At 51.4% G+C, this 26,719-nt stretch overlaps 1 protein-coding gene across 6 annotated transcripts in view; it reads right to left on the bottom strand.

Moving 5' to 3' along the window:
- Nucleotides 1-26,719, bottom strand: part of FSTL4 (follistatin like 4) — a 430,768-nt gene that overhangs the window by 104,687 nt on the left and 299,362 nt on the right. For all 6 annotated transcript variants that reach the window (XM_054251984.2, XM_054251985.2, XM_002744592.6 and 3 more), the window contains 2 exons: nt 16,250-16,443; nt 12,499-12,622 (listed from right to left, as the gene is read on the bottom strand). In XM_054251984.2, coding sequence (XP_054107959.1) covers nt 12,499-12,622; nt 16,250-16,443 — 318 coding nt within the window. The remainder of the gene's footprint in view (nt 1-12,498; nt 12,623-16,249; nt 16,444-26,719) is intronic.

Raw genomic sequence — 26,719 nt, 5'->3', positions numbered from 1 at the left:
AAGTGGACAGTCAGCCTCTGAATGCTGGAGAGCTGACTCTGGGTCTGGGGGCCATGCTCAGCCCAAGCCTTTATTGTTAATTTAGAGAATGCAAGGGAAACATCCAGAGTGGAAGCCCATTCGCATTCCTTTCCAATTAGATGCAGCTAACAACTGCTTCTCCAACCAGCAGAAGCCAGTGCTCCTGGAAAGGCTTCCCCATCACCGCTCCTCCTCGTGTCTAGGAAGGTGTGTGCACATCTCTGGTTGAAGGCAAGGGGAGATAGGTGTTCTATGACTGGGGGACTGGAGAGGGTGAGACCAGGATAAATGAGCAGAACTTTGAACTGCATGGGATACAATCAGTCAGGACACTGTCTACAGGGCAGTCATCTGCATTTAGCCTGGGACACATTGGGTCGCCTCAAAGGCTGCCTTTAAGGTGTGGCCATTATTGCTCCCTTTCCAAAGCCCTGCCTTCTTCAAAGCTGGCCTTTCTGCCACTGAACAATCCACATTTTCTGTGTTTTCTCAAACTCAGAAGGCTTTAGCTTTACCAGGAAGCTCTATCCGTTATTTGCCCACCATTCACAGGACAGTCATTCTACAAATGCTCCAAGCCCTCAAGCCTCAAGGGTGTCTGTGGAGGCCTGGGCTGCAGGATGGCCGGATCCAGCTGCACCTTGCACCTACTCTGCTCCCCCTGCACTGGGGGACATGAGGAAGGAGACATGGTGGCCACTGTCTCCCACAGGGACTGAGTCTGCTTGTTACCAAGTCCCCTTGTTCACTCAGCACCTCAAGGTGTCAGGGGTGGTGGGGCCCAGGGCCAGCCTTGCTCTGGAGCTTTCTAGATGCTGAGTTATTTAACCTGTAGTCATTTTAGGCCCAGTTCCCCAACCACCCCCATTTGTTCTGTCTGAGCCAGTCAGGAGTCGACTCCATTGCCCCTGAAATCCCCTACCATGCCCTGAGCGTGGAGCAGTGGCCTCCCCAGTTGTGACCTGGTGCAGCTTCTGCCTGGATAGTATTCAGCCTGGGGCTTCCTGAGAGCCCCTCTGAAGGCTGTCAGCCTTCACCAAGGTGTCAGCAAGTTGCCCCAAGGGATGGGTGCTCGGAATACATGAAAGGCAGGGATATGACTTTTGTTTCCAAGCCATCATTTCCTGATGTTGGACCTGCTCTCAAGCATCAGCACATTTCCAAGCACCATGGCACAGAGGAGGACCATTGAAGGTCAGGACCAACACCAGGGCTGGGCATGGCTCAGAAGAGGGGTCTCTGGAGGTATATGTATTTGTGGGAGCTGAGAAGGGATGGATATTTGATGGGGTTTGGGTTTGAGAGGAGGCAGCTCTCCATGGGATACCTGTTCTGAGTAACAGATCTGCTGCTCGGTGCCCCGCTTTCTCTGTGAAGCTAGCAGCCCTGAGCTTTGTCAGGAGGTTGGATGCATCAACTGCTGTGGTTCCACAGGACAGTAATCCTGCTCCTTTCATGCTGTCATCTGAAAGGGACCCAGGAAAAATGTGGCTGAAAACACCTGCAACACATGGACCTCAGGACTCAGGAAGGATGCCAGTGCAGGGGCCCTGCTCTCTGCAGCAGCACAGGTGAGCAGCTCCCAGAGAGGGTCTGCCTTGCCGAGCCCACCCTCTGCTCACCCCAGAGTCACACATCATGAGGGAAGACACAAAGACTCCAAAGAGTCCTGGCTGGAGTGAGAGTGCAGCCAGCATCCTGCCAAAGTGCTCAGGTCTGGAACTGGCACACCTGGCTGTGAGTTGGGCTCTGTGGCCCCCAGCCTCCTTGGGCCTCAGTTTCCTTATTTTTGGAACTAGGTCAGGAGAGGGGCTGCCTGCCAAATGCCTGGCATGACACTAGCAACTCTCTAGTGGAGGCTCTGTCTGAAGGGGTCTGGAGATGAGTGAGCCCAGAGATGCCACTCAGAAGGAGAACATGGGGCAGGCTCGGAGGTGCCGCACCATACACTGCCTGTCCCACCACCTGTGGAGGGGGAGAGAGTCCTTTGGGCCCCATTCCCACTGCACCTGGATGCGATTTGCAGTCCCAACTAGTGTATAACTGATGTTCTGCCTGCAGCACCTGTCTGAGGACAAACTGCCCATGCCATCTGGAGAAGAACAGCTCTTCAAGGGAACAGCTTGCAGGCTGCCCTGGGAGCTCACACAGAGGCCCCCTCGCACCTTCCCCAGGCGGGTCTGCACGGGCAGTGGGCACTGGATGGGACCATCCACTGGTCCCATCAGTGTTGAAGTTGTGGTTGAAGCCTGAAATGGAAAGCCATTACCAAGTACCCCCATGCTAAAGAGTGAAAGAAAGCCACCTCATGGCAGTGACCAAACTGGTGAGTGGTCCTCAGCTCACTGCCCTCCTCAGCCCACAGCCAGAGGAAGATTTGGATTCACTGGGAAGTCCGAGCGGAGGAGAATGAAACTCTTCTCCTGCTGAATCTGGCCTGTAGTTCCACAAACTGGTTAGGAGTGATGGCTTGTCCCAGTCGAAATCAGAATCCCAAGGGTCCAAAGATGCTATCAACCTTCAGATGTAAAGGCAAAAGTCTGGGACCCCCAGAACCCCACCAAATCCTGTGTGAGCTAAATGGGAACTTGGGGCTCTGAGAATATGGCTGTTAGGCATGTCTCCTTCCATGCAGACTCAGAACATCTGCTCCTTTATCCACAGGGAAGATCTCCCATTGATTTATTTCCATGCTGCACTTGTGATGACCTTTCTCTTCCTGCTTATCAAGAACACAAATAAATGGCCAGAAAGATTAACTTCCACAGCCACTGTCATCCTCTGACTTCACAGGTCCTTCAAAAAGGGAAATCAGGTAAGACTTGGGTACAGACACTTAACTGCAAGGCACATTTTAATCCCAGTCCACCTCTTGCCTCGGGTCTCCTCATGGTATCCAGGGAGCCTCTGGGAGGCATTTGGTAAGGGCTCATCAGATGCTGTTATAAAGGGCGCTAAGGGTGGCTTGGCACTGTCCCATGGAAGGCCAGCTTTGGGGGAAATAGAAGTCCCACCAGGACAGCAGGGAGTAAACGGGAGCATGGTGCCAAGCCGAGGGGTGACTGCAGGTTCCATGGCCCCTGTTGTCCCCCAGCCACTGCTCACAGACCACAGTGTGGAACCATGGTGGGCCGCTCAGCCGGCATGTGCCACATGTGGGTGATAGGATGACTCCACCCTCAAGGGGAACCCTCAGGTCTGTCCATTCTCTCTGGGAACTGCCACGACAGTGCTGAACATTTTCTCTTTACTACGATTTTTGAAAAAGTCCACGATAGTCTTTAATCCCTATGTTAACTGATTGTCAAGCACGTGCTCTGTGCCAGGCTGAATGCCCACTGCATGGAAGGTGTCAGGCTCCTCTCCCCTGATCTGCTGGCCTTGTCCTCCCACTGGAGCAAAAGCCTTGGGCCATAACCATCCTGGCAGCTCTCAGAGGTCACCCCGACTTTCCCTTTGGCCTTTTGTGCCTCATGGCTTTGTTACAGTCTCGTCCTGCTGCGGTCTTTGCATATACTCACTAGTCCTGTAGCCTCTGCCTATATTTCAACCACCTGCTGACTCTCCTGCTCTCAGCCTGCTTCCGTCCTCCGCCCAGAGTGAGGGTGGGAGTGGCTGGCCACTGGGCTAGCAGAGGTGCTCCCTAGCCTTTTTACTGGGATAGCACGGTATTGTCCTCATGAATCTCCATGTTTTTGCCTTTTTACTTTTTGCTATCCTTAGCCTCTCTCTACCTATCCAGGGACTGTCTGTCCCAGGGCTTGGCTCTCCAGCCAGCTCCTATCAGGAGCCACTTTGATGTTGAGGCTTCTGAGTGCCTCAGGCCTGAGTGTGGCCCAGATAGTCGCTATGTCCCAGGTGAGTGGAGTTCCTCTTACATCCCCACCCCTCCAACCCCAGGACACAGCTTGTTTCCATGCAGCCCACAAGCTGGGCTTTGTAGTAGTGTTTGTGGGGTCCTGTAGGGCACTGTCATGGCCTGAGAACAGGGGACCGGAGAGGAAGGAAAGAGCAACAAGATAGAGAACCGGTGAATGAGCCCTAAGCATCCTTCCTAGGCTGGTACAACCTCAGGCAAGATTTACCTTTCAGAAACATGCCAAGGTGGGTCTTCTCTACACCTCAGGACATCTGGTCATAATCAGGCACCTCAGAGTTCATGCCACCGGCACCCACACTGAGACAAGGGCAGTGCTGGCAGGCCAAGGAGGCAGCAGGCTGGGAGACACTACCTGTTGCCCTCAGTTTGCTTTCTGGGCTCCTTCTGGGGCCTGAGAGGTAGTCTCAGCCACACAAAGATCATCCTTGAGATGCAAGCTCTGGATGGTGCAGGCATTCCCACCCTAAGCCCTGCCAACACTCCAATCCAAGGGAGCAAGCTGAGAAATGGGGAATGTGACCTTCAGTGCTTAATTGCATGCTGAAGTCCTCACAAAAGCTTTGCAAAAACATGGAGATTTATGAGGACAATACGGTGCTATCTTAGTAAAAAGCTGACATTTAAATTGTTCTCATTTTATATCTTTGTAATGAAATTCTTTGTTTCCTCTGCAGCCATTTTTGGGTATTTTCTAACATTCAGAGAGCTCTCTGCTGCACACAGAATTTTGAGTTTCATGATGTCAGGCTAAGCTGTGTGACACATGAACACGAGACTGCTCTGCAGCTCCCAGGGGAGTTCTTACCCCAGGAATAGTGAAGGACAAGGTGTCCAGCCACCCTGCTCCCGCCTCTCTCTCCAAGAGGAGGGTTTTAAAAAAATCACCAAAGCTGCATATTTTAATGAGTTTTCTTTGCAATTTGTATATAATAGATTTTCAATAACAACCTGTAATTAGTTCATTTTCTACTATTCAATTGCTCTGCACTGAGGAGGCCATTGACAGCTTCCAGCTGGGATCTTTAAAAATGGAAAGTGCTTGAAGACTCAGCTCCAGACAGTGACTAGAAAGTGCGGGGTGCCACCATGCAGCTGTTAGAAGTAAGCTACTGCGATGGGAAAGGGGCAGTCTGGGTCTGAAATTTCCAAGTGTGGGAGAAGAAGAAACTGGTGCAGGGTGCACTGACGAGCACTCATCAGTTCTGGTTCAGAATTGAGCCCTCTGTGGTGTAATGGGGGACAGAGATTGTTCCACCCAGAACCCCAATGCATAGATGGGGGGCCCCATTCCTGCCACCCTATTCTTCATGGGGATGAGGACTCTTTAGACACTTGCCAAGGAGCTCCTGATGGCTTTTCCTGCACAGCAGGGGCAGCTGGTGGGGGTGAGGGTGCATGCTCTCAGCTGTGTTTCTGTCTTTATATAGCCAGGGAAAGCCAAGAAGGACCAAGTCCAGACCCCAGAACATCAGTTCCTAGTAGGCCTTAGATAATAGCTCTGCTCACTTGTCTGTCCTGACAGTCAGCACTGGAGGCCTTCAAAGGCCACGTCCAGCTCTCTGGCTGATACTCAGTCCCCTCTCAAGTGGCTTGTAGGCTGGCAAGCCTACTGTGATGGGGACTCACCACTCCCTGGGCAACTCTGGAGAGGCTGGGGAGGGTCCCCCTCAGAGCTGAGCTAAGCCTGACTTCTCCAAGCCCTGGCATCTGAGTTCTGCCCCTGGGGTCCTAACTGTGGTGGTGGCCTTTCTACCCTGGGTATTGCCTCCACCTTCACTCAAGCCTCTTGCCTCTTGGGATCACATGCTGCCCCCACCTGCCTGGGATGCCTTTTTACTCACCTTCTGCCTGGTCATCTCCAGCTCGGCATTCAGGTCCCTTCCTGACCTCTCTGGGGACATTTGGTCCTCCTGCACCCAGGATGCTCTCTCTTAATTTATTGTTTATTGGGTCATCTTTCTGTCCCCCTGCCCCACCCCCTGGCTCTCTACCCAGGTGGCAAGCTCTTTATGGGCAGGGCCTGCTGTGGTTTTGTTCACAGCTGAGTCTCTGCCTGGTGCTTCCCAGAGAGTGGACTCTGTGAGCATTTGCTGGCCTAATGCCACCTCATCTTCCATGATTTTCCTCCTCCTAAGCTTCCTGACCTCAATTCCTGACCCTTTCTTTGTGCTGCTCTCCCTGCCCTGGTCAGGCTTCTCTGAAAGGCTCTGGTTGGTGGCTTGCCCCTTCGATGCCACTCCATGCCAAGTATATGGATGGGAGAGGAGACCGGGCCTGTCCCTCCCTGCCCAGGAGCTCGCCCTCCTTTCAGAAAGCCTTGGTCCACACCAGCTTCCGGGCAGACCCGCCAGCCTTCCCACAGTGGTCTTCCTTCCATATGTCTGCCCTGATCTGTGGGGATCTTGGGTATTTGTGGCTAATGATTTTGCTCCAGAGGTCCACCCTGCCAGCCTGTCAGGGCTCAGCATGGAAATACAAGCCCATATTCTATGCCTAAGAATTATTTCCAAGGTGTGCAGATTTGCAGAGCCAGCAAAGCTGACCTCCTGGTGAGGTGGCAGGAGTTGGGCTGGGTGGGGGTGCTGGTCCTGGGCGGCCGCAGCCAGGGTCTACTGCATCAAGAGGGATGTGGCTGCAGAGTAGCAGGTGTGCAGGGCTGAGGAGTGGGCTGAGCAAGAGCCCTCCTTGGCACACACAGTTGCTGGAGGTGGAGGTAATTACGCAGCTTGCCAGCCAGCTGACCAGAGCACTTACTCTGAGGAGGGCCGAATGGCCAGCTAGTGGCCCTGGGGTCAGGATGAGAGCTTTCTACTGTGAGTTGCTTTTGTCTTCAATAAAGTATCATTAGCCCATGTGAGAAGCAGGGGCTCCCCTCACACCTAGTTGCTCATCCAGTGATTAGGGATATCAGGGCTGGGGATGTCCAGCTGGCCTGGTCCAGCCACGCTGATGCTTCTCTACCAGGGGTCCCAGCTGCGGAGCATCAAGGCACTTCCTCTGCCCCTGCTTTCTCAAGGCCCCCTGAAGACATGCAGACACCCTCTGGGATTGCTGGCCACAGCTGCATGTCTGGACTCCTCTGCTTGCCTGATGCATTTCTCCATGTCTTTCATGCCCTCAATGAGCTTTATCAAGGCCTTCCTGGGTGCCATACCCCATGCTGAGCAGGAGAACTGGATGACTGAAGCAGCCTCTATCCTCAAGGAGTGCACGGTCTGAAGGGGGAAGGACAGCAATGGCATGGCACAGGGTGATGGGGCACACATGGGAATCTTCATCTCCCTCACTGCTGCCATCATTGACCTGGTTAATGTTTGCCTAACACTTACTATAGGCAAAGTCTCATGCTAATCACTTCACATGAATTAGCTCTTTCAGTCCTGAATAACCCTGTGCCTGGTTGCTATTCCCATTTAGAGACGGGAAACTTGAAGCCCAGTTTAATCTCTGGTGGGGAGCTGTCCAAAGTCACACAGCTAGTTGCAGAATAAAGATTCAAGACCAAGTCTAGTTTGGACTCTAGAGTCCACACTCCTAAAGATCAGGCCACAGCCTTGCTAACCCAGGGCTGTGGGCACACAGAGGAAGGAGTGTGGTGGGGCTTGGTGGAGGAAAGAGAAATTGAGGAACATCTCCTGGAGGAGAAGACCACTGAGTTGGGGCTTAAAGTTTAGGGAAATCACAGTGAGGACAGTGAGGGTCTCTTCAAAGGAGAATGCAGATGTGTTGCAAAGTTTGTTTAAATGCATGAGAAAGTTCTAGAATCAGACACGCCCATTGAATCCTGACTCTGCTACCTACTGGCTGTGTGACCTGGGGTTAGCTACTTGCCTGAGTTTAGGTTTCTTCATCTGTTAGATTGGACATAGTGTACAGTGCTGACACATGTTAAATGTTGGGTATCACTTTATACAACTGAAGCACTAAGCCTGTGACTAACTACAGCGAGACTGACAAGCAAAGTCATTCAAATGGTACACTGACTGCACACCCCACCCTCCAGCACTGGCCTCGGGAGACTCAGCAAGCTCATGTGGAAGGCTCCTTGAAGCCTCTCTATGCACTTGAAGTCAGGACAGCACCCCCACTTCTGTCTCTGGGAGTGGGTGGTGAGTCTCACACCTCTGTCTTCCAATTTTCAATTCTTCCCTTGGCCACTCTGGCTTTAAGTGTTTTGTGGCCCTGAGAAAATGACTGACCAAGGGCAGTGAATCAGTTTTTCGGCCACTTTATTTTCAAGTCCTGTGTCTCCCTTTGGGGTTGCGGGGCTCACTGGCACCCAGAGTCTCGGCTTCAGCCAAAACCCAGACCAGCCCATAGGCATTGTCTGCTCTCCAATTCAGGAGCTGAGTAAATTCAGATAAAATTTTTGATGAACCCCATGCTATTTAAAATCTTGTTACTTACTATCCAAAACGCAGGAACAAAATGGAGTAGAACATAGCAGTATCCTTGCCATCTAAGCTCCTTGTCTCAACTCACCCTACACAGATAAAGGGCCAGGTAGATCTGGGTAGTGAGGATGCCTGCGGTTGCTTATTTTACCATCCTGCTCAACACAGAGTGGGTGTGAAGACTGGCTGAGATAGCGTGTGTGGAAATCTGGTATGGGCCAGGCACTATTAGTTTCAGAGGACAGTGGCGTGGAAAGTGAAGCTGTACCCTCCTTTCATTTTGCAGCACTGATGGTGAAAAAACAGCTGTAAATTCACCAGGTGACCGTATCATCTGTTTCATAGAGCTGCCCTGGCTAGAGTGGTAGTGCTGTAGGTGAAAACACTGTTTTCCTTTCCATTTGTCTGGAGCTTACACACACCAAAGGTGAGGGAGGGTGTCTGGCTCCCCCACATTCAGCACCCCAGGTCCTCCTGACAGTCCGCCTGTGTGGTCCCGGGATGTAAACACGTGAAGCCCTTTATCTTGCACTGCTAGCTGCTCAAAACCTTCCCAAGCAGCCAACAAATTCATGGGCTTTGCTCTCGAAGGAGTAATTAAAAGTCCTGTGTGAGAAAACCAGTGTTTTCTAAAAAGCAGAAGAAACTTGCAACGAATTTAAAGTCAGAAAAATCATTGTTTTAGCAACGTGTTTTCCCCTGATCCCAACCTGAGCATTCAGAACAGTGCAAAAACCAAGCATTATCGAGAAGCTTTTTAGATGAGCAACTTTGAGGTTAATTTACTGTGATGGACAGACAGGGCCAGCACACATCCTGCTTATGGCGACCCTGGAGCCTGGGTCTCTGCCATGGAGGGAGAGGTGGCACCACTCCTTATTGTGGGGGTTGGGGGGGCATTGGGAAGGGAGGCAGAGGGCACATGCTGGAGGAGGACACTGTACCTTTACTTCCTAGATCAGCCTGTGGCTCAGCAAGCCAAAGCAATGCAAAGAGAATGTTTAGTTGACAAAAGGAGGAATGGGGGCACCCTCATATTTCATTCCTGTCCCTGAACAGAGAGAGGCAATTGGGAGCCTTGGCTCCATCTGACAGTCAGAAAGAGATTGAACTAACTCCCATGATTAGCCACTGCCTGCCACCCTGGAGGAGGGTCACCTGTTCCTCAGAGCCAGGAACGGGCTGTAGCCCCACCACAAACCAGTTCAGCAGGAATAGCCACTGGCTGTGGGATTCCCAGCATCACTCGCCACCTGCTGCAGACGATGATAAACATGGCCCAGCAGGGCCAGGCCAGCTGCATGGGAAGATGTGATTTAGGAGACCACCCCCACAAACCTCAAAAACTGATAAATACAACTTCAGTTGTAGGGGAAAACACCCACAAACCCATCATCACTTAGTACCCAAGGACGCCAGCAAAAGAGAGACTAGAAAATAAAATGCCTCAACCTCTGCCAGCCCATCAGCTCCAGTTTCTAAAATTTATCTAGAATGTTGTTGCTGAAATGTTTGAGATATTACTTTCTGGGTTTTAGTGAGATTTCTTTAATGCCCATCGATTTCTGGGTAATAACTTGTACCTGTATGTCTCATTTCAATTACCTATTTAAAATTCGCTGAACCATAAATCTATTCCCAGAGCTATGGGAATTTAGTTGAGAGTTCCTGTGACTTTGAAAAACCATTGATCCTGTATGCTCCAAATGGCTGCACGTCAAGCCTTTACGGTGGGGTTAACTCATTCTGCGGCTTCCTTAATGGCTGCGAGTTTAAGTTTTATTGCATATCTATTATTTGGGCTGGGCTGTGATGAATGGTTTCGCTGTCTGGTTCAAAACAAGTCCAAGGCAACAGTAGAATCTAATTTGCTTTAAAACTGATGATTATAAAGCTTTTCAAATAATAATCCAGGAACGAAGGGAGCTGACGCCACATTGCTCTGTGAGACATGTGGCTGGAGGTCAGGTGATGATGTCCCTCCCTTTCCAGGGTAGCTCATGTTTATAATGACCTTACTAGGGAAGCTGGGGAGTCCTTCTCTTTCATCATAGGCAATAGGGACGCTTCCATTTCCTTGAGAGGAAAGCCAAGGGCTTGCTGTTTGGCCCCAGACCCATTCCTGCGAACTGTGCTCATGCAGCAGAGCCTGCTGTGGTACTAGGTACGAAGATGGTGCCCAAGAAGTGCCATTCTCTGCTTAATGATGACATCCTGGGACATTAAGTAATGATGCCTGGTATCCCCCCAAACCCCTGAAGTCCAGTCTTGGCCTCTGGCTCTTAGAAGGCACTCAGCTTTTCCTTCATTACTCCTTTGGCAGAGAGGTTTGAGCTCAGAAAGCGTTTCTGGAATGTCTTGGAGCTATGCTCAGACCACATGTTGCTGCCTTCCTGACTTGGAGAGCTGCTGTTCCTGTAACCTGCCCTAGCTGCTCAAGCCAACTCTTGTTCATGTTCCCTGGAATCATCAAAGAGTCTCAGTGTGGGGAGGCGGGTCGGGAGGATATTGCCAGAAATGGACTTCGAGGACAGGAGACAGGGTCTTGTCCAGTGACATGCAGGTCAGTGTTTAACAACCGGCTCCCTAGAGAAGAAAAAAATGTCCCCCCGCCCCCTATTTGGTAGCATATGTGTGGTGTGAATTTCTATGATGTAAATATTCCCAATGTGGCCAGTTTAAAGTTACCAAGTGTTTAACTGTTTGCTTGCAAAATTCCTGAACATTTAATGATAGGCTCTCATGAACCAGGTGTGGGGAGCTGTGGATACTTCTACACATTCCAAATGTATTTCCAGATGTATTTCTTTGGCCTACAGGTCAAACACCTCCACAGCAGGATAAGCCTACCAGTCTCTCTCACCTTTTATGAATGAGCAGAAGCAGGTATGAGTTTCACTAGTGGGCAGGGAGGAAGATGACGGGGATCCTGCAAAATCACAGTCAATCAAGCGAAGTGCTGGAACCAGGGGGTGGACTTTGATGCTAATGATGATATGAACCGGAAAGGCCCTGCAACCACGCCAAGCTCATGAATGCTTCCCATAGGGAAGAATCATGCTTGCTTCTCTCATGTCATCTAAGCACCTCTCTATTTGCCACAAGAGCCCTTCTTCCCAACAAATCACAGGGACCCCTCTTCAGGCCTGGTGAAGGTGTGGAATAACAACAGCCCAAAGAGATGTTGTTCTGAAGCAGGAATACTTTGCTGGAAAATGGGACTCCATATAAAGGCTGGGGTTGAGGGAGGATACCAGGCTCTGTGGCTCAGGGCACTCAGTGCCCCTGGGGGTGGGGTAGGCTCGCATGTGCCTCCTGAATGTCAGGGATTGCATTTAGGAACTGTGAGCTGGCAGGCCACACCCAAGAGTGTATGCATTGCCCACTTTAAGCAGAGCCTGAATATCTTCCAATGTAAGGGGCTTCATCTATTTTGGGCCAAGAATGTCCCCTCTAGTCTTCAGTGCAGGCCCAGCACCATCCTTTCCTCTACTCCCTGATGACCCCTGCCTGGAGCTCTGCAGGGCTCTTGTATCTTGCATTTCTTGGAAGCCCTCTCCCAGCACCATCTCTGGTTAATGTAATCTCTTGGAAGATCACCTCAAGTAAAAGATACAGGCCCCATCCACTTCCATATGCACCAAGCACTCCCTGGGGGGGCACTCAGACTACCTCCTCTGTTTTCAAAGAGCACCCACTTTCCCTTCTTCTCCAGGGATGCTCCGCCTCTCTTTACCTTGGACTCTCACTCTCCATTGACCTTGGGTAGTCGCTGCTCCCTGCCCCTGCGTGGCCAAGCCTCCGGGCCGTCCTTCAGGTTTGTTTCCTCCAGGCAGGGCTCCCCGAATGGCCAGGCAATAGCCTGGGGATATCCCTAAAATCTTCCTTCTCCTTCAGTCATAGAACCTCCCAAAGGGTATTCGCAGCACCCTCACAGCTATGCTTCAATTACAGTCCTGGGCCCCTCAAAGACTGAGAAAAATCTTTATTCAAAAGGAACCAGGTGAGCCCTCCCTGGCCCCATCCACTCTCCATTTAGCCTTTTCTTAAACCTCAGGCTTGCTGCAAAACAGATTCAACAGCTTTCCTCTGTATAGGAAACCAACCTGGGAGAAAACCGAGGACAGACCCAGGTACCTGGCAGCATGTTGGTGCAGCAGCACCTTCAGAAATAAGCCCTTTTCCCACTGGGACCCAACTTACGGAAGGCCATGTAGAACTCTCGGAGGGTCAGGGAGCTGTCACTGTTGTAGTCATCAAACTGGAGGAGGTCACCTGGTGAGCAACCGAGTAAGTCTTCACCCAGGTCCTGCTTCTTCAGCATGTGCTGTGGGGTGAGGAGGAGGACAAGGCCAGAGTCAGGTGAGTTTAGAGTCATGGGCATTGCCGGAAATAACTCAGGCCAAGAGGGAATCCAGGAACAGCTCAGTGGGCCTTGGGGAGCACCTGAAGCTCTTTGATTTTGTCTTGTCTGACTCTTTCATTTTATGGATGAGAAAACTGGGGCTCGGAGAGGGGAAGTGGCTTTCCCAGGTTCACACAGTGCTTGGGGCAGAGTCTACACTAGAGCCCAGGTCTGTCTTTTCCCTGTCTGGGAAGACAGACCCAGATAGTCTGAGGTGGAAATCCTTGAGGCCACCTGCTCTACCTGTGTGCCATCGATGGAGAGAGAGGAGAGAAAAGGTCCCATTAGATAAATCCAGCAAACAGTGGCTGAACTCAGTGTGAGGACTGAGGTCTGCCAGCTTCCAGTTTCGTAGAGCGGGAGGTCACTGCTGCATCCATTCACCTACCAGCCCTTACCCATGGCAGGCAATGGTGCCTGGCCACAGCACACTCCCAGACCCCTCCATTCTGTCCACCTAGACCTGAGCTTCATCCTGTCCTGCCCGGGACACAGATGTCCACCCCTGTAACTCTGGCACGGAGGCTACCGATATAGGCTCTTGAGAACTCCTCTCTGGTTGTGGTCTGAGCCACAGGACACAGAGGCTTGTCCAGCATGATCAGCCACATATCACAAGGTAACTAAGAGTAGAAATTCCAGGCACCCTCACTCAGCTGGAGCTACAGCCAGAGGCCAGTGTGCCCAGAACTGAGGGTCTTGCAAGGAAAATGCTCAGAAGGAAATCTTGGAGGAAAATAATTTCATTTTATTTTGATGGGGAGTGGGGGGCAGAGACATTTTCTCTTTATTTAACATTCTCAGCTTGGTCTGCTGTGTTAAAGGCAATTTAATGTGATAGTGTTAAAAAAATGACACTTCACCCAGCAAGTAAGAGTGTTCGATAAAAGGGAGATCAACCATAATGCCTGAGATCAATCTTTCGAAGATGGAAATTTCCCTTTGTCTATTTCTGCATTGGAAATTGATTAACTTTTTATAGGACTGACGAGTTTTTCCCCAGCACCTTTGATTCAGTGTCAAGGAAAGGCCCACTTTAGCCAGGCTCTGCTTGGCAGATTTATGAAATGGACTTTAACTATATTAAATTTTAAAGAGGAAATCATAGTCCAATTACCACGCTTGTTAATGGCTTCAGGTGCCTCGGGCCACACGTCTGCCAGGTTAGAACAAAGTGCCTGGTAAGATTCTGTTACTTGGTGGATACCTGGGAGCCACGTGGGCCTGGATACCAAGGGCTCATAGCGACCTCTGTTCAAGACAAGCTGATGCCACCTGCCCTCGGCGCTCCCTGCTCGGTAGTTTGAGGAATTGCCAAGTGGTTCTTCCTGCAGGTAGCTGTAACCAACAGGACCTGGGATTTTCCCAGAGCAGCCTGAGTCACCTGTAAGTCCCTTGGGGTCTGAGCCAGAGCTGGGGCCTAGTGTTGATGGAGGTGGTGACATGCTGGCAGGGCAGTTGCCCTGGGGGCCATGGGCAGCAAGCCTCTGAGGATGCAGGCCTTGAATGGGCTGTGTGAACCGCTCAGGAATACATGAGCAGAGCAGAGTCATCTGAGATTTCCGTGCTCCCTGGAAGCAGGCTCAGGACTGGCTGGAATGGAGGGCCTATGTTCCAGAACTTCTGGTGGCCATTCCTACTAGGGTTCGGTGAGTACTTGCTGTTTCTACAGACCTTGAAATAACCATGTGGTGCCTCTTGGTGGGAGCCATTCTCCCTAGGGAGATTCTGGGTGCCCTGAGGAGAGCAGGTACATGCAACTCAGCCTGCCGGGGTTTCATCTCAGTTCCATCATGTCCCGGGCAATGAACAACTCAGGCAAGTTGTCTGATTTCTTAGGGCCTCGGTTTCCTCATCTGAAAATATCTGTGAAGTGGGATGATAGTAGTCCCCTCCTTACAGCAAAGGATGGTGGAAAGATTTAAGGAGAAAATAATAATAATAATAATAAAAATGATGATGACAACAATACTGATGACTCTCTCCACTGAAACATACCACATAGCCAGGCACCGTGGCTCACGCCTGTAATCCTAGCACTTTGAGAGGCCACGGTGGGTGGATCACCTGAGGTCGGGAGTTTGAGACGAGCCTGGCCAATATGGTGAAAATCCATCTCTACTAAAAATACAAACATTTTCCAGGTGTGGTGGTGAAAGCCTGTAATTCTAGCTACTCAGGAGGCTGCAGTGAGCCAAGATTGTGCTACTGCATTCTAGCCAGAGTGAGACCTTGTCTAAAAGAAAAGAAGAGAAAAGAAACATACCACATGCCAGTCACCATTCTAAGACATTCACTATCTTAGCTCATTTAACCCTCATGATGACCCTGTGAGGTTCACAGCTGAACACAGCAGCACAGCAAAGCGAGGTCATCTCCCAAGGTCCACTAGTGCGTACATGCTTGACCTCAGGCAGTTCAACCCTAAAGGCTGCATTCTTTGCCACTATCCTACGTTACAAAGAACTCTTCTATGTCTATTAATCACAGGTCAAGGGCCTCACTCAATGCCAAGCACATGGCTCAATGAGTGCTAGGGCACTCCCCACCCCACTTCTTCCCAATGACCTGGCCACAGCCTTGAGAAGGTCCCTAGGCCATGTGTAAGATTTCTTTAAAATGGCATCAAAGGTGGGGACCTGTCTTTAGTATCCATCCTTTGGGTGGACAGTCTGTGGTCTCCAGAAAAGAGATGCCCTCCCCCCACCCACCACCCAGCTTGGGGAGGCTGATCTCGCTCTGCTTGAAGAGCTTGCACCTGCCTTATGTGGCTCTAGGGCTCCAGACCCTTAGAAACAAACCAGGAAGCAGAAGTAGGAATGCAGACCCCTCCAGCCCACCCCAGTTTTTCTGCCTTCAGGACCCTACATGCTTCTCCCTGCAACTGGCAGTGGCTGTGGCTGTGGCCGCTGTGAGTGAGGTCACTCTTTCCTTGTTTTCTGTCCTGCAGATGCTAACCAAGTGTCTAGTTAGCTCGACAAAGAACATGTGCACTGTGTTCAACACTGCAGTCTCAGGGGAGGGAGGCAAACCACAGGGTGTAACGCAGGTGTTGCCCCAGATGAGAGCAGGGCTTGGTGGGGTCCATGGGTAGACACAGGACTTTCTGCAAATAAGCAGGCTGGGGTTTGGGTTCTTGATCTTTGGATACCAAGGAACAGTGATGTCCTAAGGTAGAGGACTTGGGGATTTCCAGTTTACAGCTCCAATGGTATTTGATGGAAACCAAGCCCTGCTTCCTTGTAACTTTTTTGCTGAGGAAAGTAAAGGACTCAAGGAAGAAATGATTGATTTCCTAGTTAAAACGTCAGAGACCAGGCCCTCTGAAGTGAGTTTTTTTTGCCAGATAGCTGAGAGGGCTTGAAAGCTTGTTTGTAAATAGTGGCTGAAGGTGGCTGGTGGGAAGAAGAACCTGACCTCATTTTGTTTGTGAGATGTTCTCAGAGGTATTGAACACAACAAGCTCTTAGACACCGGTGTGCGGCGGGGAGTGGGAAATGGAAAACTGGATTCCTCCATAATGTGACTTTCACTGAATGCCATGCCCACCTGAGCCAGTTCAGAGCTGCTGAGGTGGCCATTGCCATCTGCATCTAAATCCCTGAACAGAGACTCCACAAGGAGGCGCTTCTGGGAGGCAGGGTCTTGTCTGCTGTCTCCTTCTGGTAGTGGCTTTAGGCGGGTCTGGAGCGCCAGAAGGACATTCTTCAAGCGGGCATAGCCGGCCATGGTGCACGTGTCACCTGAAAGAGAAGATGAGGTTATTATAGTGAGACTTATTCCGTGGTCTTGAGAGAACGTTCTTGCCATTTGTCCACGCATCCATTCCACCCACAAATAGTCATAGAGCATTTACTATGTGCAGTGCACAGTGCAGCTGTAGTCAATGGGATTTGTCTGTGCTCTGCCCACCAATCCATTTCATAAATATTGATTGAACATGGAACGCATGCTACACATGATGCAAATACTGGAGGGAACCTTGTTTGTCCATCTGTTAAATATTTATTGAGCACCTACTACAAGCCAGACTAGAGTGAGTGCCAGATGGAATGGGAAATTCTTCCAGCAGAATTTATAGAGGTAGCTCCACAGAGGCTTAAGCCGCCCCTAATTCCATTTTGTAATAGCTGGTTTTTGCCTTAATCCTACCTTAAAGACTGCTTTTGAATACTTGGCCTCCTAGATTAGGGAGTTTTAGTTAACAGGACTAACAAGCCCTGCTTATGTTAATTAGGTACCCTCCCAGAGCTCGATTACTTCAAAACAAACATGCACACAAGTCTATGACCAAGATACAAAAAGAAGCTCTACAACGTTCAAACCGAAGCACACAGCTTGTTTTATCCCAGGCATGCTTGCTGAACAGCATCTAACGGTGCAGTGTTTGGGCAGGTGAGGCCTGGGTTGCATTGCAGCATGGCGTAGTTTATCTTGCTGGCAATGGGGCTGCTAGGATGGACACCACTGGGGCTGCAGGAGGGTCAGCAGAGAGGGCAGCTGCTCCAGCCAGCCCCACTTCCCATCTCCCCAGGGGATGTACTCTCGGCGCCTGGCTTTGCTGAATCCTGGAGGATGGGCATGGGCTCCTCACTGACCGTTCCAGGTTGAAGGCCAGCAGGTTGCAGGAGCCCAGGGCTTTTCTCCTTAATTCCAAAGCCAGTTTAGGGCCTAAGGTAATGGCCCAGAGTTGGAGAGTCAATAGGAAGCAGTGCTGGAGAGAGCATGGGCTCTGAGGTCCCCTGGGTTTGAGCTCCAGGTCTGCTGCCGTCAGGTATATAGCCTTGGGCAGGGTACCTCAGTGATCTCATCTAGGAAGCAGAGATACCAGTGCCTCCCACGTGGGGTTGTTACGAGGACTAAATAACATGGGCACGTACAGGGCTTTGCACTGGCGTGGTACCCACTAAGGGCTCCTAATAGAGCTGCTGTCTCCCTTGTCATTATGGGAACCGCATTTACTGAAGAGCAACCATCAGGGAAGCCACTTGGGGGAAAGGGATGATGGGAAACTCTGTCTGTTTCTCTCTTCCTCCCTTCCTCTTTTCCTCCCTCATTCCCTTCCTCCTTCCCTCCCTTGATAAGTCTGGACAGCCCAACCACTTTTTCTTGTGCTTGTTTGTATTTCTAGATTTTCTTCCAATTTGGGGTCAATTGATTTCCGTCAGAAACAGATGCCCATTACCATTTCCTCCTGCATGTTTATTTAGAAAAAAATCGATTGTTGTGTTCAATATAATCAGATCTATTTGCTCTCTGGGAGTCTTAGTGCTCTGACAAGAACGCCTCTCTCCCGCCCCCTCACCTTGCTCGCATCCCTCTTTTGCCTGGTAGGATATTGATTCCTGGGAGTTCTTGGGGCCTCCGGTTGGCAAACCCAATTCTCAAGTCTGTAGAGCTACATGGCATTGAAAATAGCGACTTTGCCCCCCTACAAACTTGCTGGGTTTTTCCTTTTTCTGGGCCTGGATAAAGATCAGTTTAGGGGAGGTACAGTTTTGCCCCAGTCTAGCTTCTCACTCCCTGAGAGAAGCTGAAATTTGGTCCTGGCAAATGGACCAGAAGTGGGGGGTACAGAATGAAAGAGGAGGTGGGGCTGGCTGCTGGGGTAAATGGTGATGGATGTGTGCCTGTGCGGAGGGTCCACAGGAGCCAGCACTGGGGGTGCCCCCAGGACTTCCCGAAGGGGGAGCATTTATACCCAGATACTGAAAAACTGATGTACACAGCAGGTGGATATGGTGTTGAGAAGGGGCTGTCCTCAGATACGATACGCTGGTGGGCAGTGGGGATCTGAAGAGCATGTCGCAGCAGGGCCCACCTAAAGGTGAGGCCAGGCTGGGTCAGAGGGCAGGATGCCTCATCCTTGCAGGTCCCCCAACCTTCCTCCTGGACCTTGGTGGGGCATAAACCACTTCTGACCTATCTGTTGCCCTGGGAAAGATTCCCTTCTGGGAGCCTCTTGTTTCATCTCAGGACCCCAGTGGGCAGCCTGGCCCAGGCATGGAGAGTGCCCTGGGAGTTCTTGGGGTCACCATCAGGCAAACCCAATTCTCAAGTCCATAGAGCTACATGGTATAGCTGGGGTCCCCCTGTGAGCAGGGGTCTGCAGCTAGACAACACCTCCAACACTGGCAGGCAGGGGAAACCATCCAGGTGGGTCTTGCTGGGATGGAAGTGGGGTGCTGTGGCATCCTCCCTGGCTCTGGCCCTCCTCACATCCTCACAGCTCCTCATGAGCTCAGACTTCTGGCTGCTTCACCCTGGCAGCTTCCCAGCAGACACCTTCTAGTCAGGAAGGTATGTGCATGTCTAGAAGTCAATCATCTGGGGGAAAGGGGTGGGTCCCCCAGGTCTCCAGCATCAGCTCTCTGAGCCCATGGTCCTGCCCCTTTCAAAGGCCCACACTGGCCAGGCCCCTGCCCTCCTTTTACCAGTGTTTATTTACACACTGTGTGCCTGAAGCTGGCCAGCTTCCAGTCCTGGCTGGGCATTGTGGGTGCCTGTGGCAGGAGGCCAAAAGAGGGATGCTCAGGATGAGACCTGTCGGATGAGGAGTTGTGGGAGGAGGCAGAGGGAAGAGCACACCAGGAGCAGGACTGTGTGTGTAGGAGCCGACGTGCAGCATCCGGGGACTGGAGAAAGCTGGTGTGACTGGGCTGGAGGGGCTGAGTCAGGCAGAGAGTGAAACAAGACAGGCAGGAGAGGACAGCAGGGTGACCCAGGCAGAGCCTCCACGGCCATGGGGAAGTGTGGGCACTGTGGCAGGATGCTGGCACCACACATCATACTGTTGAAAACTTCCTTTGTCCTTTCTTTCCTTTACTGAGGGCACTCTATGCCCAGGCTGAGCTTGTCACTGAGGTCCTGAGAGGAACCAATGGACTTCTGGAAGGGAATCTTAAATCCTTCTTTATCCCAGGAGCAATCATGCTTTAAATAAGTTGCAAGAGAGAACTTTGCCCAAACTCAAATCAGGTCATTTGTCTGAAATTTCTGAGCTCCTCTGGTGCCCGATAGCACTGGGGAAGGGCCGTGGACACTGCAGGAAAGGCGGCCTGATGGTGAGGCTCTGCTTCTGTGCAGGTGAACACTTGAGATTCCAAAGTCCAAACTCTCTTTCTGGGAAAAGCCTTTTGGTGCTTCGTCTACAAGGGCTGCCCTCTTGGTGGCTCCCTGCCTTCACTCCCTGCCTTTGTCATCTGAATTCCATCTGCCTGGAGGTGGGGTGGGGGAAGGAAAACTTCCTTCCTTGCCTTCTTCCAGTCCCCAGAGGCAGAGGCCTCAAAGCTGCAGCCTCCCAGGATAGCTCAGTCTCCCAGGATAGCTCTCCTCCCCACAGCAGGCCTTGGCTTCCAGGATGGGTATCTTCCTAGCAAGGTGTATCAAAGTCATAGGTTACCAAATTCCAGTTTTATTTTTTTCATTCCTGCCCCCAGCTGGTTTCACTGTGGGGCCAGATAGGGGTGACTCAGCTGTGTGGAGCTCTGGGCATTTTGGACACCACTGGACATGGTCTTCAGCTAAAGGCTCCCTCCCCTGCTTCTAGCTTCAAACATTTGTCTAATTCTAAAAGGAATACATGCCTATCAAAGAACCACTTGGAAAGTGCAAATGAATAAAAAGAAAGAAAATAAACCATCCCGAAATCCACCTCTCATAGGCAGCTGCTATCAACATGCTGCTGTCCAGAAGTGAAGCTGGGCCCTCTGCATGGCTGACCCTGAGCCCATGATTGAAGTGAGCTCTTCCACCTAGTCCAGCCTTCATCTGCTGAGCAGGCTCTGAGGTCCGTTTTCTGATCTCCCTCCTGTTCTTCTCAAGTTCTGATCATTTTGGGCAAGAAAGTGTTAATACCCAAGGTTCATGTCTTTCTTATCTTCACACTGGTCATCCCTGCCCACCTGCCCAGGAGCTTGGCATTGACTGCTTCTCACGGCTGGAATGATCTGCACCCAAATCCCTACCTAGTGTACTCATTTTGGCCTCTGTTTAAAAATCAATGACCTAAGCTGGCACCCCTCGCCTCCATCACTGCCCGTGCCCTGACCCTATGTGTGTGGGGCCTGGCTCCCAGGGATGGAGGAGGTCAGAGCTCTCCAGACAAGGGCAAGGCCAGTTTTAGCCTTGGCTCCTTCAGAGGGAAGGTCCCTGGGGTGTGTGACAGAAGCTTGGGGACCACCACACCCCCCTCTGGTGCCCCTGTGGGTGATGGTCAAGATGATGTTGAGAATGACAGTGGCCAGGAGGAGCCCTGAGCCAGGGCCCAGATCCCATTGCCAGGGCCTCTCCAGCTCAGCCTGGGATGGGGAGACTCAGAAGACAGTTGAACTTCCGTGTTGATTAATCCAGAGGCATGACTCTTCCAGAGAGAAGGTGGGATGCTTGCATATAACCTTGAGGTCCGTGTCTTGAACAAGGCTCAGCTGGGGCTCCCAGGTTGGGACCTACAGGGGACCTGCTTCATGAGAGGGCAGGACCGCTGTGATTTGGACTGCAGAGGTTTCTGCCCACATGTTTGGAAAGTCATTTCAGTGTTTTCTCTGAGTCTTGCTGGTTTCCAGGTAGAGAGAAATTTGTGTTGTCATAAATGAGGGGATTTTGTTTTTGCCTTTGTGGTAATGTTGGCTAGGTCAAGCCTTATGGTGAGGCTTGGAGAATTTCAGGGATGTCCCCTCCATGGCTGGAAACTCCCTGTGTTCTGAACACAGTTGCCCTTTCTCAAGCTGCCCCACCTCCTTCTTCCTGTCTTCAGGCCTGATCTGCCATCTGTAGGAAGGCTGTCTACTTACACACACACACACACACACACACACACACACTACTACTACTACTACTACCTTCTTCTTCTCCCTCAGCCTTCCTTTCTGCCTTCTATGAAATCCTTTCTGGGTGAGGCTTGCCCCAGCCTTAGTTTGGGCTCCCCCAAAGCAGTCCCTGAGATGAGGCTCTAGGGGCAAGTGGCATATTTGAAGATGATCCCAGGAAGTGCTAGAAGGAACAGGAAGTGAGACTGGGAAGGGAGAAAAGCCAACAAAGGGTGTGCTTATGAGTGGGTTGTCACTGTGGACAATGGAGGTTTAATATCATGGGGGACCTCAGAGGCACTATATAGAGCACACCTCAGAATTGCTCCATTGAGATGGGAGGGAGCCGGGATATTTTTCTACCGACTTCCATCCCTATTAGCTGAGGTTGCTCTTGGAGGAATTAACTGTCTCCAGATAGCAGCTCTGGACCTCCCAAATGAGGACGAGCACTCACCTGAGACTAGAAAATGCCCTCAGGCTGAAGATGCTGGTACCTGGGATTGGATGCTCTTGGCAAGTGTTATGCGGAATCATCCATCCAAGCTGCACATCACCTCTGGGGTTGACTGAGGGAAGCTGGATGGACTGCTGCTATGTGCCCTCAATGGGATTACATGTTCTGAGCAAGGAGAGGTTGAACTGGACAGTTCCCCACGCAGCATTACAGTATTAAATGCTTGTTGAATGAGAGGGCCAGAGTCCTGTGGCTCCAGGGAAGACTGTCTCATGCAAGAAGCAGCCAGGGTGAGGGGCTCAGCCTGTAACAACCTTGTCTGACGTCTTCAGGTGCAGACAGACTTCATCATAGGCTGCCACGTCTACCTGATACCAATACTGCTAATGACAGTCACCACAAGGCCAGACAGAGTGCTGGACGGGGTATCAGGAGGCCATCTGACTTTAGCTGTGAGACCTTAGGAAAGGCGTTCACTCCCCTGCCCTTCCTACTTCCATTCCCTATCTTAAAATGGGGATAACAATAGCCTCTAACTGCCTTCCAGGGTCATGACACAGAAGGAGATGTGAGAGGACTTAGCAAGAGGCTGCCCAGGCCTGGGGTCTTCTCTTGGTGAGATGAGCTGGAAGCCCCATGTGGGGGTATGGCTCATTTGTCTTTGTCCCCTTTACTGTGGGGCCTGGGACAGGCTGGTAACTAAATTGGCGCTCATGGCTAAACAGGAGAGAAAAGGTGTCCTGACCCTCTCCCTCCACCCCACCGCCAGTGCGCAGGCCCCGTCGGGGGCTTCTTGGGAGGGAGGCTGCCGGTCCCATGGCCACTGCGCAGGCCCCGTAGGGGGCTTCTCGGGAAGGAGGCTGCAGGTCCTGGGCAGCCTGACATGGTCAGCGTCACTGACAGGCCCTGCAAAGGGCCTGGCCACCTTCCTGCCAGCCCAGGTGCCCTCCATGCTTCAGGGCTGCCCTGGCCAGCCCCTGGCCCTGGCCTCGGGCTCCTTGCCAGCACATGTGTGGGGCTCCTCCTGCTCCCAGACCAAGCCTGCTTTGGCAGATAAAATATTGATCAGCCTGCCGAGGAGCCCAGAGTGTGATCCTATTTTCATGTCAGAACTTGGTAATGAACTACATTTATCAAGCCCGTTCTCCATGAGAAAGGTCAGTTGCAGATCCGGCTAAGTTGTTATGACACCTCATTAATCTAGTTCCCTCAATAATTGTCCCTCTTTGAAGATTCTAATGTTCTCCCATTCCCACCGCACTCCCTCTGCACAGAGGAAGATGATTATAGCAGGAGCACAGGCACATCCACATTTAATTTTTGAGCAAAGGGAGATAGGAAGCAGGTAGCAGTCTCTGGAATTAAATGTCCATCAAAGAAACACTTTTTATTGCAAAACAAAGGGAAGCAGGGGAGACATTGTAAATATTCCATCAGCCACTTGTGCCTCTGCCAGACTGCACTCAAAGGCACCATCTTCATTCTATGGCAGGCGAAGCTCCTGTTAAAGGTGTGGGTGGGGCTGGGAGACTCCAAAGAGTCAAGGGAGGGAGGTGTGCAATGTGGGCAACGGGGAAGGTGTCACACAGGCTTCTGGGAGCTTAGGTTCTGAGAGGGAGACAGGCCGTGTGGTCAAGGCTCAGGCCTTGGCTCCCAGGCACCTGCATGGTGGTGGGGTGGGAAAGTGGGCTGTCTCTTGCTGCCCTGTCCTACTCTCTCACTGCAAGGTGTTTCTTCACCGAGTCCTTCAGCCTCTCTTGCCTAACACACCAACCCTGCCTAACAGGGGCCCTTGTGTGCTGCCCTGTGCTCTCTCACCAGCCTTCACTGGCCTTTAACTTCTGTGACTTTTTCATCCACTGTGGATTGTCAGGCTCCCTGTTAGACTGTGAGCTCCTCCAGGGCAAGGTACCCCCAAATACCCACACATAGAAGGGGCTCATTCAGGGTCTGTTGCCCGTATGACTGTGGAAGACGGGCAGCACGGGGGCTTGCAGAGTGGCTACAGCCTTGCCCTGATAAAGGGACAATCCTAGCCACCCTGCACCATGGTGACAGGTCTGGATCTCAGGAAGGGGCTGATGCCTGAGTCATCCATCATGTCAGTTCCCTGGGGGGCATGCTGACCATGCAGTACATGTAGGCATACTCACTGAAGCCCAAACCTCCATACCTCACCCAGTGGGGATACCACAAAACCTGCAATGCTGGCCCCATGGAGTGAACTCCAGCATGGCCAGGTGGGGGTGGGGCAAGGTGGTCTCTGGACACTAGGTTGCATAGAAGTGTGGTGGGCACAAGGCAACTGCCTAGGAATTGCTTCTGGAGAGGAGGAGGAGAGGAGGAGGAAAGCTTCTGCCCTCTTGTCCTGGCATTGCTGGTCAGGACTGTCCTGGATCACCCTACAGACAGGCCAGCCGGGGGCCTTGTGCTTGAAAACAGTCACTCAGGAAAGGAGGCTTGTGGGTGAATGTGGCTATGGCACAGCTTCAGGAAAGATCCAGTCCTTTGTCCTGGCTCTGATCAGTAAATGAGCAGAGCCAACCCTGTAGACCATCTTCGTGCTTGGGGACAGCTTTATATACACAGACAGAATGTGGGGTCAAGGTGTGTTGGGGGAATCCCCAGGCCACAATAAGATACCAGCCCTGTAAGTATCCAGGGTGCTGGAATTTCCTGTCCTGGGGGTCACTCCACACTCAAGAGTCCCCCTCTGAAGAATATCCAAAGTGTACTGGAGAGGGGACTGCAGGACATGGATTAACATCATGAAAGAGCTCAGCCGCCATAATGGAAGCAATCCCTTTGGGGAAGGAGGCATGGACCTAGAAGCAAGGACATAGGGAGAAAAGACTTGCTTGGATAGAGTATGGTGGGTCTGCTCTGAATGCCAACAAACGGGGTATGGATCTCTCTTCCCAAACCAGACACAGACCCTCCCTGCAGAAACCATATAGTAGCCAGCCACTCTCTGAAGCTGCGTCCACTGGGCTCCAGCCCCTCTTCAACCCGGCAGGGTGGCCAGAGATTGGATTCCCAATCCTCACCTGAGAAACCTCCAGAGAGGCTCAGGGGAGAGACAGGATGTGCCCCATCCTCTTGGCTGCCTGCCTCCCAAACATTAGCAACACTGGTTCCCACACTTTCCCCATCAGCCTGATAAGTCATATCACGTGCTGCTCCAGCAAAGCTTTGATCTTCACCACCAAAGCAAAAACCTGGCTTAATTGTCTGGCACCCACGTTATAGCTGAGTGTGGCTGCGTTACATGGGCCTCAGTTACGACGTGTCATTCTGAGGTCTATTTTGAAACAGCTAAGCCGTGCAAAGAACAAGCAGCATTTTACTCCCAGATCTAATTTAGGAGCCACCGTAACTTTGCTGGAGTTTAGCTTAAGAGGAACAGATGTTTAACTTGATGTAAATTCATGAACATTAACAATCTTTCTGCTGCCATTTCTGGGAAAATTCAATTAACAATAAATGCCAAAACCAATGGGCTTATCTTTAAGACACATTTTAGCTAACACGATATCGTTTCACTGACAGTGTTGACTGAGCCACAAAATTCTGAAAATTCCAAGAGATTGTTACACACGCATGAAAGTCTTCTCACAATCCCCAAACACACACAGGCAGGTGTACTGGAAGTCATGCTCCCTGGTAACCCACTGCCTGCTGTCCTCTGGGGTCTCTGACTTCTGAGTGAATGGGTCACTCTCCCGTCCTCTCAGCATCATGTGGCGGTGTTTATGCCTGTCACTGGCCTAAAGCCACTGGCTACTCCAGCCTTGAAGGCCCTCCCAGTCCGGCCCCACTGACTTCCTAGTCCCTGCCCGAAAGCCTGCCTGCAGAGCTTGCTTCCAGATGCCCCCGCTCCTGGCAGGCCCTTTCTTCAAATCTGACTTTTTTGCCAAGGCCCAGTTCTACAGAGCTGTTTCCATTCACTCCAAACCACAAACTCTGGACCTCGGCTCTGTGATACTGGAGGGCTTTGTCCCTGTCCTGTCTCCTAGCCTCAGCTTCCTGCAGCAAGGACCACTCCCAGTATCTTTGCATCCCTTGGGTGTATAGCTTCATGATCTTAGAGAACACTGCCAACAGGGACCCGTGCTGGGCATCCCTTCACCAGGTGCTGTGACCTGCCCATGGCCTGGAGGAACTCAGCCCGCCTCCTGTCCCTTCCGTCACTTGGAGCTCTCCCTGGAACACTCCTCACTCCTTAGTCCCAACACCAGAACCAGCAATGAGCCAAATGCACTCATTAGACATTTGGGAAAACTGAGGCCCAGGGTGGGGAAGGGACATGGCTGTTCCACACGTCTGACTAGTGGCAGATCCAAGATCAGAACCCAGATCTCCTGACCCTGGTTTTTCAACCACATAACACTGGGGCCTCAGGAACCTCAATGAAGAACCAGTTTACTCTGGCTTTCCCTAGGGGAAGCCCACAACAGGCCTAGCTGAGGAAGAGCAAGGTATGGGAGAGCTGCTATGTTAGTAAAAGTAGCTTTTAGCAGGTTCTCAAACTGTGGTCTGCATCAGAATAACTTGGACTATCATGAAAAATGCAAATTCTGAGTCTCACCTCTAGAAGGTCTGCAGGTCCTAACTAGAAGGGCAGCAAGTATGGGTTGATGCCCAGAAAGCTGCACTTTAAGAGTCTTTGCTGATTCTGGCACAGAGAGTCCACTAAGCACACTTTGGGAAACACAATTTTAGCAAACATGCTTACCTTACCCTTGCCCAACAGGG

This window comes from Callithrix jacchus, chromosome 2, assembly GCF_049354715.1.
Source record: "Callithrix jacchus isolate 240 chromosome 2, calJac240_pri, whole genome shotgun sequence".
Lineage (NCBI taxonomy): Eukaryota > Metazoa > Chordata > Mammalia > Primates > Cebidae > Callithrix > Callithrix jacchus.
The sequence above is the reverse complement of the archived record's forward strand: the minus strand, read 5'-3'. Positions and strand labels throughout refer to the sequence as shown.